Source organism: Chelon labrosus (genome assembly GCF_963514085.1).
Source record: "Chelon labrosus genome assembly, chromosome: 15".
NCBI classification, from domain to species: domain Eukaryota; kingdom Metazoa; phylum Chordata; class Actinopteri; order Mugiliformes; family Mugilidae; genus Chelon; species Chelon labrosus.
The window spans coordinates 7640105-7651999 of NC_140348.1; the positions used below are offsets into that span (position 1 = coordinate 7640105).

The 11895-nt window shown below is 40.5% G+C and overlaps 1 protein-coding gene across 1 annotated transcript; it reads right to left on the bottom strand.

Moving 5' to 3' along the window:
* Positions 1 to 8504: 8504 nt before the first annotated feature.
* Positions 8505 to 11263, bottom strand: c1d (C1D nuclear receptor corepressor). Its single transcript, XM_084561412.1, has 5 exons — positions 11217 to 11263; positions 10781 to 10924; positions 10259 to 10325; positions 9843 to 9898; positions 8505 to 9759 (listed from the first exon to the last, which is right to left on the bottom strand). The coding sequence occupies exons 2-5, from the start codon at positions 10916 to 10918 to the stop codon at positions 9553 to 9555; spliced, it is 468 nt and encodes a 155-aa protein (XP_084417538.1). The 5' UTR covers positions 10919 to 10924; positions 11217 to 11263; the 3' UTR covers positions 8505 to 9552.
* Between the last annotated feature and the right edge of the window lie 632 nt (positions 11264 to 11895).

Here is an 11895-nt window from a genome sequence, read left to right on the forward strand (position 1 = left end):
CAATAAAATAATTCTTTGTTAATAAGGTTCCTGAATAAAATTATGTTTAGCACAGTGCATGGGAGAAGGTGTCGGAGTAGGTGGTGAACGTGTTCCTCTCCCGCACAACAAAAACACTCAAAAACACATGCACGTCGTAAAGGATCTCATTGCCAAAGTGGAAACTCATGATGTGCCAAAAACATATATGTAGCTTCGGTTGCCTTAAGTCAAAACCAAGTTTCTGCATTTGATAAAAACCATGCTGAAATGCTAATAATCTGAATACATTAAACGGACACAATCTGTATTCCAGAGCTCGTTCATACTTAAGAGCAGACACAGAGTTTTGTATCCGTGTATCAAATGGCGCGCACATGACCACGCATGCATGCGCGTACACACAGGTGTACTTTCCCACTGGCCCTCGCAGCCGATGAGCCCGTGGGAATGGGGTCACACCTGCACTGGCTGGCAGGGGTGATAAACGATGTTGCTTTAAACTCTGGAGACCGTCATTTTTGGGAGCCACTGTTTACCCTCCATTGAAGTATAATGGGGGACTTTGAAGGCTAGCGTGCTGGGGACAGAGGCTGCCCTCTGTCTGCTGTTTTGAGAGGAGGAGAAACCAGCCCTTGATTGGCTAATGATACATTCTGCCTCGATTTGCCATAATACGACTGAGCAGCCCTTTGACATTAGGTCTGGAATTTCCTACTCTGGAAAGTTTCTCACAGTTTTCGCCGTGTTTTTTTTTTACCGATTTTTCTCACACCGAATTTTTCATGTGATGTCCAGCTTTTGTTAAAAAAGTGCGAACAAAAACACCTACTCTCTTTCCTGCTGCAACCAAACGTACAGTATACAATACATGTAGCTACATTACTCATACACTTAAAGCAGGGCAGCTCATGCACTTCATTCATCGCCTGCCCGAAAACCCTTTGACAGTGCCTGCTGTATCAGACACCGGAGCTGCCTTTTCATGCTAGTTTGGAGAAGTCATCAGCAGATCCTCTTACCACCCCTCTTATCAGATGAGGTTGCATATCTAGGTGCTCCTCCTTATTTGTCTTTTGGGCCCGAAGCGATAAAGTGACGCGAGAATGACAGTCTAGACTGCAGCTGTCTCGGTAGGACGCATTCCAAACCTTCACTGAAAGGCACGGTAATCTCTGCCTCACACTCACACACAGACAGACATTAACAGTAACACCGCTACACATCCAAACGCACAAATACAATCAAGTAGAGTACACACGCTGTATAAACACACACATATGGACTTGCACACAGATGTACTGAAAAAACAGTCAGTTGATGTCAACCCAAGCATGTAGTGGCTGTGTATTAGATTACGATTAGCCCGTACCGCCTGCAGCAAGTAGAACATAGGACATCCATATTTTTTTTTTTTTGCATTTCTTTGTTAAGGGATTTATGTGGCTAATAACACAACAGACTTTTATTGAAAGCCTTATATCAACATTCAGGCTTTCAGTTTCTACTCAATACACTTTGATTATACTTTTCATGGAGATTTACAGTTGTGAACAGACCATTAAGGGCAGAGTGTAGTCAGTGAAAACCAAAGCAAATAAGCCTATTTACATTGAATACACCTTGTGTTTTAGGTATGGAAACTTAGGGGATTAAAGTCTGCAAGTATTCAGCCTTTTATAGTTAAAATTGACACTTTTTATAAGCCGTAAATACACCGAAATTAGAGACATTTATTCACTTTTATTCGTCCGTTCATTTCATTGAGGAAAAAAAAACTTTTCTCCCTTGAAATCAAGTCACTTCCTTCGGCTAAACAACCCCAGAAGGAAGTTGCAGCCATAACAAATGGGTTTAAATAACAACATGCAGCAGCAATCTCCTCACAGCGTGGTGCATTGCGGTTGTCATTCATCACAGCACCGCAGCATAACGCGGGACTTCCACAACAATTACTTCTGTCATTAAACTCCCAGCATTGTTGTCGTTTTCTTGTGTGATAAGGGTGATTACTGGCCAAGCGAGGGCTAATCTTCTCTGATCTGCTCTGCGGTAGGAAGAAAAGCAAACCTCAGCTTGCCACTCAAGCCTGACTGGAGAACAGGCTCGTACCGTTGTGTTTGACTGCCTCCCAGTGGCTGCTGGGAGGGACTTTAAACTATGCTTTTAGACTGAGAAGAAGAGCCCTTATTGGGACTCAAAAGGGGAATTATCGCATATTAAGTTTCTTTTGGGGAAAAAAAAAATCTTTGTGGAAGTTGTAAAAACTGGGTTTGGATGTAAACACAAGTACAACTTCACTGTAGAGGCTTTAAAGAGTGATTCACATCTCAATGAACTGCATTATTATTAGATAATTTAACAATATAAACAGGAATGCAGTAAAAGATTTTTGCACAAATTTAAAATGCAAGCTATTTTCAATTTTGGTCCTAATAGTATCCACAGCACTAATAATAAGTCATCCACCTCATTTTTACTGGCACAGATCACACACACTGGCCTCTTATTTGATTTACAAGGCTGGACATATTCATTATTTTTGTCATCAAGGCCAGAACCTCTCTTTAACAGTTGATCAAAAATATTTTTCCAGTTTTTAAAGCTAAATTATTTCCTACCACTTGTAAACTGAATAGCAAACACAATTAAATAGTTCAAATCTATTCCTCTGAAGGTGGACCATTAGATCAGATTCTACATTTTTTTTTTTTTTTTTAGGTCAGAATTATTTTACTTATGCTTTTATCTGAGCACATGCACAAAATTGAGATTTTACTGCTGACTTTCACTTCCTGTACTGTGCTCATTTGTTTGATGGTTTTTAAATGACTAATGTGAAGATAACGGTCGTTTACTGATTGGTTTATGCGGCAATAAAACCCAAATAACACGACAATCTGATTATCTCTAAGATGGGGCAGGTGAGGTTGGCATAAAATATGATGTTTTGCTGAATTACTCATTAATGTCTCCATCAAAGCCTGTTTAGATGATGCTGTCTCGACTGTATAATAACTGGGATAATATTATCAGCAAAAAAAAAAAAAAAGTGATGTAACTATTGAGTACTACAGCACATAATACATCCAGTTCCCCAGCAGTCCAGTCAAATACAGTATATGGACACGCTGCTGCTCTCACAAGCTCTTTTACTTTCTCAGGCTACATCATTCACATCATCGTAAAAGTGGAGGCCCTTCATCACTTTACAGTACCCAGCGCTACCGTTAGCCCCGGGCTCTCACATCAAGGCCCACAGCCTTCCGCCCCACACTGGCTGTAAACCACGGCTCTGAATGTACAAGAGAGGAGGGATGAGAGGGATTATTGATGTGCCATAAATGTATTTTTTTTTTTTTCTTGGAGGCAGAGAGGAAACTAGGTGTGTGGCAAGTAGAGGAGTAGCTCTGCCCGTCCATTTCCAGCAGGTGTGTCTCTGCTGAGGACGAGGAACGGGACCTTGTTTTATGTGTTTGTGCGGAAGCACCGTAAACTGCAAGAAGCACAGGATTTCACTTGAAATGTGAACTAGTGCGTGAATATTTCCCATGAGGTTGGAAAATATTAGTTGATTTGGATCAACCAGTAACCCTCTGTTCAAGATCAGGGAGTATCCCTGAAAACACTGTGCTATTCATAGCCTTATTTGGGAATCACTCCACAGTCCACGTGCAAGTCATAATATTTAAAATTTTCACTGGAATATACCTGCAAAATAAGCTACCAAAATATCAGAAGCAATGAGCGGCTTGCTTTTGATTTTTTTTATTTCTGTTTTTAATCAGACTGATTTTCAGATCAATGCCAGGAACTAAAGAGTCGACACAATCTCGAAATGGAAATTATCTTGAGGCCCTCCAGTATCTAATAAACAAGTCATATGAGCCAAGAAGACTCAAACTTTTCCAAGCTGGCAAAACACCACATGCTACAAGCTACATGCAACCAAATCTATCCAAAATCTTCCTATAAACCTGCACGCTTGTATGAAAACACGACTCCGGCATTAGCTACCGTACGGAGAGGAAAGTCTGACTTTTTATACGAGGCTGGCCAGCTGCCCTCTTCTTCTTCCCCAGCTGTTGAGTCTCCCCCATAAAATACAACAGAGGAGACCTGCTCCTGTCCCAGCGCTGTCTCCTCGACCCCTTCCTGCAAAGGTACGCAGATACGTGCGCGGAGCCATCGTGCATGGATAAATAAAAAACAACAACAGAGAAGCGGACATAATGCGTTCAGCGACCTTGCATATGTCTGCATGAGAAGCACTTTTCACACACAAACACGTAATCTCACACACACACACACACACACACACACGTCCTCTGGGCGATCATTTGTCATGAGAGGAGGAATCTTCAGTCATGCTCCTTACGCTGAGGGCTCAGACCTAAGGCATTCCTCTGAAAATTTATGTCCAAACAGCTGTGGTCTCATCCGCCTCTGTACGGATCTAGAAGACATCGCTACCCCAGGAATTATGAGGGGGATCCAATCCATTACACACCTCCAATCAACTCCGAGTGTACATATATATGCACATGTAAGCCATTTTCTGTATGCCTTTGTACGCCTGTGAGCAGCAGCGAGAGTTTTCCTGCTTCCACAGTGCTCCTGCAGCTGCTTAACTCCCCCTGTGTGTGTGTGTGTGTGTGTGTGTATGTGTGTGTGTGTGTGTGTCAAATTGTACGTATGTGCACGTGTGCTTGTGTGCAAAGGATTCAGAGATGGTTTTGCGCTCAGCTCTTTGATGGCTGGACAGTTATCCTGAGGCTTTATGCATCGGAAGGCCACGGTTTAAAGGGGAAAAGCCCTGATTTCACATTGCTGCCATATGGACTGTTACGTTTCCCCCTTGAAAACAGGTCCAAGCCAGAGGTAAACACTGGGCCACGGTAATAGATGAGGTCTTCAAATATCCACAGCGTCGGCCGCACACTGACATCACCGTACAGCTGGTCTGCAAATGGGAGAATGACGATGAATAAGCCTCGCTTAATAAGAATGTTTAAATTGCGAAACTTGATTCATTCGTTAAAATGTCACCGAAACCATTTCCTATTTCACATTTCCCCTCGTTCGAATGCTGAAACTACTCAGTACAATCACAGACAAGCAACTTTGACTTGGTTTGAGAAAACATTTATTCATGAAGCAAACCCAGTATTTCATTTAAACCTGATGTACTCCTGTTTCCTCTCTGCAGATTAAACGCACTGGCAGGAGAAAGGTAACGTAAAGAGTGGAAACTCAATGAACTGTGATGATGATGTGATGCGTTTAGCGAGGAGGGTTTTTAAGGCCTCGCTTGGTGCATGTTTTCAGCGTGGCGTCACTTTCTTGCATATATGGTCAAACGCCGCTGGGACGCAACAGTAGTGAGGGAGAGAGGAGGAGAGTGGAAGGGAGAGAGTAAATCAAGAAAGGTGGATCCGCTTTGTGTGTGTTTTGATGAAATTATCCAGGTCCTGCTGCTCCTGTTGCTTGACGATTACGATGAAAGAAATCCAGAGAAATGAATGGGAGTCCTTGGAAGTGAACTTGAGCAGTAACGCCTTGAACGAGAAAAAGGTCAACGCGACCGTGCTGTGTCAGATTCATCCATGTCCCTGCACAATAACACCAAGACAAACTGAATGTAGAAATGATTCTAGGCAAATTAAGTAAGACAGTTGCAGTTCCAGGACACCAGAGAATGTACTGACCTCAGGAATGTGTTTATAAATCAGATAGGGAATGCTGAAAATTGTTGTTTTCCTTTTGATCTGAACCATTTAAAAAAAAGTGACTGCTTTTAGCTTGATTACTTCTGGTAATACGGGATAAATAAAAGTCATCTCACACGAAATCAACTAATAATAGAACTTCTGGAGCTAAAGAAGAAGAATTTAACCTTTTTTTTTTTCTTTGTTTCTGTTGGACATCTCGGTCGTCCGAACTTGATCCTCACCTGCTGACTCCTGAAAAACAGTAATTTATCTCGGCGCTGGGAGGTGAAGGCTAACTACAACGAAAACATTGTTATCATGATTAATCTGTGGCTCTGTCAGAGGGGCCGAGGTGAATGGAAAGTGGCACAAATGACCGTATGAAATTCCTGGCGTGTCAGACAGAATAAAGCTGCAGCGTCCGTCCTCCACTCACATTCGGCTTCGCCCAGTTATTCCGAGGGAAGCTCGCTCCAGCGGGCTCCGGCTCTCTCTGCAAAGAAGACCGCAAACAAATGTTGCTGAAGGTGTGTGAAGGTGATGGATGTCAGGCTTGTAAACCATGACCATCCAGACACTGGCTTACCTGCTGTAAATATTTGCCTTTTGCCCTTTTTGACCCAGCTTCAAAAATAAATCTCATTAACTGAATGAGTAATAGTTTTCCACACAAAATATGTTGTTTCTACATGTAGTATAAATATTCAAATGTGTGTTTTGCCACTAGCTTTTTCATGTTAAATTCTAAGACGTGCAGCATGTTACAGGGTCTTTTTTCAGTAGGTTTAATTTCATTGCATTTTAAATCATGCCACGACATGTTATTGTAATCTGGCGGTTTGTCTTTTTGCTTTGTTGCCAATTTGAGTTGCACCTGAAAACACCTGGCGTTGGATGGGCACATTTTTTTTGTTTTACAGTTTGAAATATATGCATTTAGTTTAGGCTCTAACACAAACGACCAAAAATGTTCTGTGTGCACGTTTTACATAAAACACCCACATTTTGTGAGCCAGTCACATACACCCTAAAAAAAATGTATGACTTTAAATCTCAGGATTTAACAACATGGACAAGAAGTGACTGAAGAAGTCATTATGCACGAATAATGATGAACAACACGCTTCTAATTATACCTTGTTGTTAGAGAATCTTTCGTCCTTTCCAAACTTGAAGAATAAACTCTGAATCTCACATTCTTCTGTGTTTTCTTTGTTTAACTCCAGCTCTGAGTTGCTATTGCAACTCTCCACTTCTAACCTGGAACTCCAGCATGACTTAAAAACATTTACTTCTCCCTGATTTGTTTAAAGTGTCTACTCTGAAGAGATCAGCGCTTTGATTTCTGCATCAAGAGGGCTGGAAACCGCCAGACTGAGAAATAAATTTTTGGTTAAATCATGTTGAACTTCCCTGCTGAATCGGTTAGGTTACTTGGCTGTCTCTGATGGAAATAAACATGTTGAAACTCCGGGATATTATAGAAAATACATAACAGGTGGAAAGGTTTTTGGATTTCAGCATGATGTACTTATGGTCTAGTTTATTTATCATCTAACTAACAACCTACCTCTAATTATGGGATATGACCCATTTGGTTCTCTAAGCAGGTTACTGTAGGCTGTTGTCAGCACAATTCATCCTTTGAGGAGATAAAGAAGTCTGCTTCTACCTTCATCTTGCCCGAGGAGGTCATTTGGTCTGATGCCTTTCACTCCATGTAACATAAACTTCCTCACCACAAGCTGCTCACAAACAGGATAAATAAACAACCGCGGGACAATCCAGCGTTTGGAGCTTGTTAGAGCACACGATTTCAGCATGAGAGTTTGTTTGTTCAAATTTGCTCGCACAGTGACCTAACTCCTTTATACCGAGCACATGTGTGGAAGAGGGAATAGGGAGGCGAACGTTACGGAGACGGGAGAGGGGCGGGGGGAAGAAAGTGGAAAAATCCATATTTTTCCAATATGCAGACGGGGCTTCATCAGGCAAAGTTTGACACATGTCTTTGAAGAGAGTTAGAAACAACAACTTGGTGGAAAAAGTCAAAAAGATGGAGTAGGGGGTTTGGCTAAACAAATGTCATTTTTGGACGCCGCTGCAGGGAGGATGAGAAAAGGAAAGATGATGAAAAGAATGAAAAGATAAATTCCTAAGACTCTAACTCACTGCCTCACTGTTTCCTGAGCTTGATTAGAGGGATGCAGGGACTCGCGGGTACGTCAAGATTAAGATCTCGGCTGTCCACAGGGAATTACAAAAAGGAAGCTATACGAGTGCCTTTATCAAATGTGACATTGGATTTTATAAGAGGAAGTCTCATTACAGTCGGTGCTTATGCTGTGCAGCCATGCAGCTACAGCACCGAGGCCGCTTTTAATGAAAAGGTCACAGATCTGACCCGCAAGAGAGCCAATCTAAACTGCTACCATGAATTAAATAATGTTCAGCTTGATTGGTATTTCATAGGAGCCGTAATTTTTTTTTTTTTTTTGGTCTTATGATTCGGATCACAATTGCTCCACAGTATTTAAATGAAATCTGCTTTACTGGCCATGTTTATGTACAAGGAATTTGTTCTCAGCCTCCGTAGCCATGAAAGTTGTCCAGGACGGCTTGGAAGATTAGGTGCTTGCTCAAGGGTCCTCAGCCATGGGCATACAGGACCTCATGGCTGCTTCTCTAACCACTAGTCCTAGTGTTAACTAGATTGCTAGTGCTAGATTAATGTGAAATGAATGCAAATGAAATGAGGGTTACAGTTCAAAAATGGTAACAGCATACAGACTAGTTACTGTGACAATGAGCACCTCTAATCCAAAATCACGTGTATTATGTGATCCAGCCTAGCCTATACAACCATATTCTAGAACTGATTCTGCATAATAATAACAACAGATCAATCTGCAACAAGTTTACTCTGTAGCTCCAATTTCAAATGAGGCCATTTCATGAGGTAAAATGTGCATTTTCTCACTCATATTAAGTATACTACTCATCAACAGTGCAAAAATACACATCAAGCTACCAGTATTAGTGCTACTGTTACATAACGGATAAAAAGAGGCCTTTGGTCCGAGCCCTTTTCACAGCGTCGAAGCAAGAAAAGCACAGGTGCCACTAATAACATTAACAATGGTTCTGGTGCATTCAGGTGTCCTACTAGAGCGCTGCATGACACGGAGTCAGCATGAATATTACCAGGACCATTTACTATTTATTTCAGATAAACAGAATTTACTGGTTATATCATTTATGCATTTGTTTTACCTTCTGTTACATATCAAATGTTTTGTGTGCTTACTAAGGGTGGGAGCTTACTTTGACCTGTTACATCCAAAAAATGCTTCACCGCATGGCACCAACAGGGGGAAAAAAAATATTCAAACACAATGTCTGACTAGTAATTTTATGCTGAATATATTCCAAAAAGCAATATATTACAGAAATATTTCCCAAAATGGTATTTAAAACATGGCACATGTGTAAAAACTTGCAAAAACCAACTTGTGATTCATAGAATCATTATCAAAATTCAGCATGTTATGTATTAAATGAGCCTGCATCAGCATCCAGAAATTGGCACTGCCTGGGACAAAGTGATGACAATAACTTTTCTATTTCTATTCAGAGAAGCAGTGACCAAGGATCTCACTTCATGCTGCAACCCTAACTGGAGATCAACTCAAGTGAACAGCAATGTGTATTACTGCTGTCTCGTGTTTTCTTGTATGACAGTCCATCAGTCAGCTTTAGCTTTATAATTTGCCTTGTGACCACAGCATTTACTCCAGTGTTCATCACCCGTAAAAGTGGTGCACAATGCAATAAAGCCAGACTGTACAGATCCTCCTTCAGCTCAGCTCTGCTTTGGACGCTTTGAATGAGGGGAGTCAGACGGCGTGTTTGCTGCCTTCTTGGAAGCTGCTTTCTTAGTAGAATCTTTGTCCTCTGGATCATAAAGAGCGTTCCTAACAAAGCGTGAAGCAGCACCCTTATCAAGACGGGCAGCCTTCTTCTTGTCAGTGATCTCCTTCACTCTGTTCATGTACGTCCTTATCCGCTCCTGATGAACAGAATTGTTACAGAGGAATCAGACAATGCAAGTAACTAGACAGAAAGTGTGAACGCGCCAGAGACAGTACATACCAGTTCCTGTTTGATTCCATGTTCTCTTGGATTTACTCCTTGTGTTACCAAGTACACTGTAAACAGGAACAAAAGTAAGATGACATATTCACATAATATCAAAAAAGATACAAATTCAGTTCACAGTTCACTGGGATTTAATGTTCCGAAATAAAACTGTATCTTTTAAAAACTGCAATTCATTCACTTCAGTTATACAAGATAATCCTTTATTTATCTAATAAATGCTTATCTAAATGTAATTAATTGACAAACTTTGCGATAATAACTAAGCAGTGTATCTGGCTCTTCATAATGCTTCCACCGAAGACAGAAGAAAAAAAGATAAAAGATTTGTGTGTATAATAACACAGTCTTTAAATCTATATTCATCCTATCAACATAATAATCAGGATAAATCCATAAAAACAACTTACTCCAGAATAATGAATTAAGGGTGTAGGCAGACATGAGATCCAACTTGGCTTGATCCAAAGGATCCAGCTGTCAGTAAATATGATGTATTCATTATATCAGGTGTATAAAACATCTCTTTACAAAAATGTCATTATGTAAAAACAATAAACACGGTGGTAAAAGTCTGCCAATGTGCACTGTACACACACTGGTTGATCCACACTGCAGAGCCATGGCTATAAGAGTCTCGTATTTACTGAGTTGAGGCTGAAGATATGTCCGGTGGTGCACCTTTTCTCTTAGCTAAATAAACATTAGAATGGCTTAATGCTATAATTATGAAAATATGAATATATAGTTAACGACAAAAAGTCAGGTTGATGCTTTCCACCTCTATTTCACACACATCTTTCTTATTTGTGTGTAAAGTTGCCGCTCCGATTTTCTCTTAGATATACTGTATGCTTCTCTCACATATGAAATTTGAACTTAGAGAATGAAAACATAACAAATACAAGTATGAGTCGCGGTGCTGGCTGTACCTTTTCCAGCTGGTCATTTCTGGGCATCGACATCAACTTGTCCAACATGGTTTTGATTGAAGTTACAGAGGTATCGAAGCCGGTGAGCTGTTCATCTATCTCTTGAGGATAATCCTCAAGACTGTTTTCGGCTGCCATTCTCCCCTTTAAAATAAATACAGCCACACACTGTCATATAATTCTACTGTAATACAATTATGTCAGTCGATAGTAGACTAGAGCAGGAAAAAAAATACCATTTAAATCTGAGCTAGCTATGTGAGCTAGTAAGCGAGCTACCACATGCAGGCAAACATTTTAGAGGACAAAAAAAGGAAGCAAGCTATGGATTAGCTATAAATGGCCTTTAAATACACATTGTACTAATTTAACTTCAATACGAGCTCAATGGAAACGATTACAGAACGATATTAAACGCAAACGTAGACATATTTACCTCTTTAGCACGTTTTAACCAACAGGAAGTGACGTCGAAAACAACGTTCTTCTTCTTCTTCGACTTCTTCTTCTGTGGTCTACTGCCGTCTGCCGTGTGGAGGACCGGAGTAGCTAGCTAACGTTAGCTTGTTTGAATATTTTTACATACAAAAATGTGTGTTACTCTTAAAGCTTGATAATACTTATATCTACCAAAACTTTTTTTCCTGTACATTCTTATTCTTATTATTAACGACCTAATCTATCTGTATTTTAACTGACGTTACTGGTATGTCGATTCTAACATTGGTGTATAACTAAATAATAGGCAAATATACCTTTGTTTACTTTTAACCGACACAAAAATATAACATAAAACTTTAAGCACCTATTTCTTCCTGGGAACTGTTTTATATTATTAAATGCATTTAAAAAATTTCTGCAGTAACTTTATATCTGACGGCAGCAGTAGCGTGGAATAGTTACTATGGTAACCTTGGGCGTCAGTGTGGTAAATGAAGCTGAGTTGTGGTGTAAGACAACAGAGTGAGTTCAGAGCTCAGGCTGGACACATTGTTTTAGCTGAACTCAATAAACCAGAGGCTTGAGGCATGGACAACTGTGATTTGGAGAAGCTTTCTGTGTCTGGTGGGAAGCTCCATCCAGCGTTCACACCAGAAGTCACAGACTACAAAGTG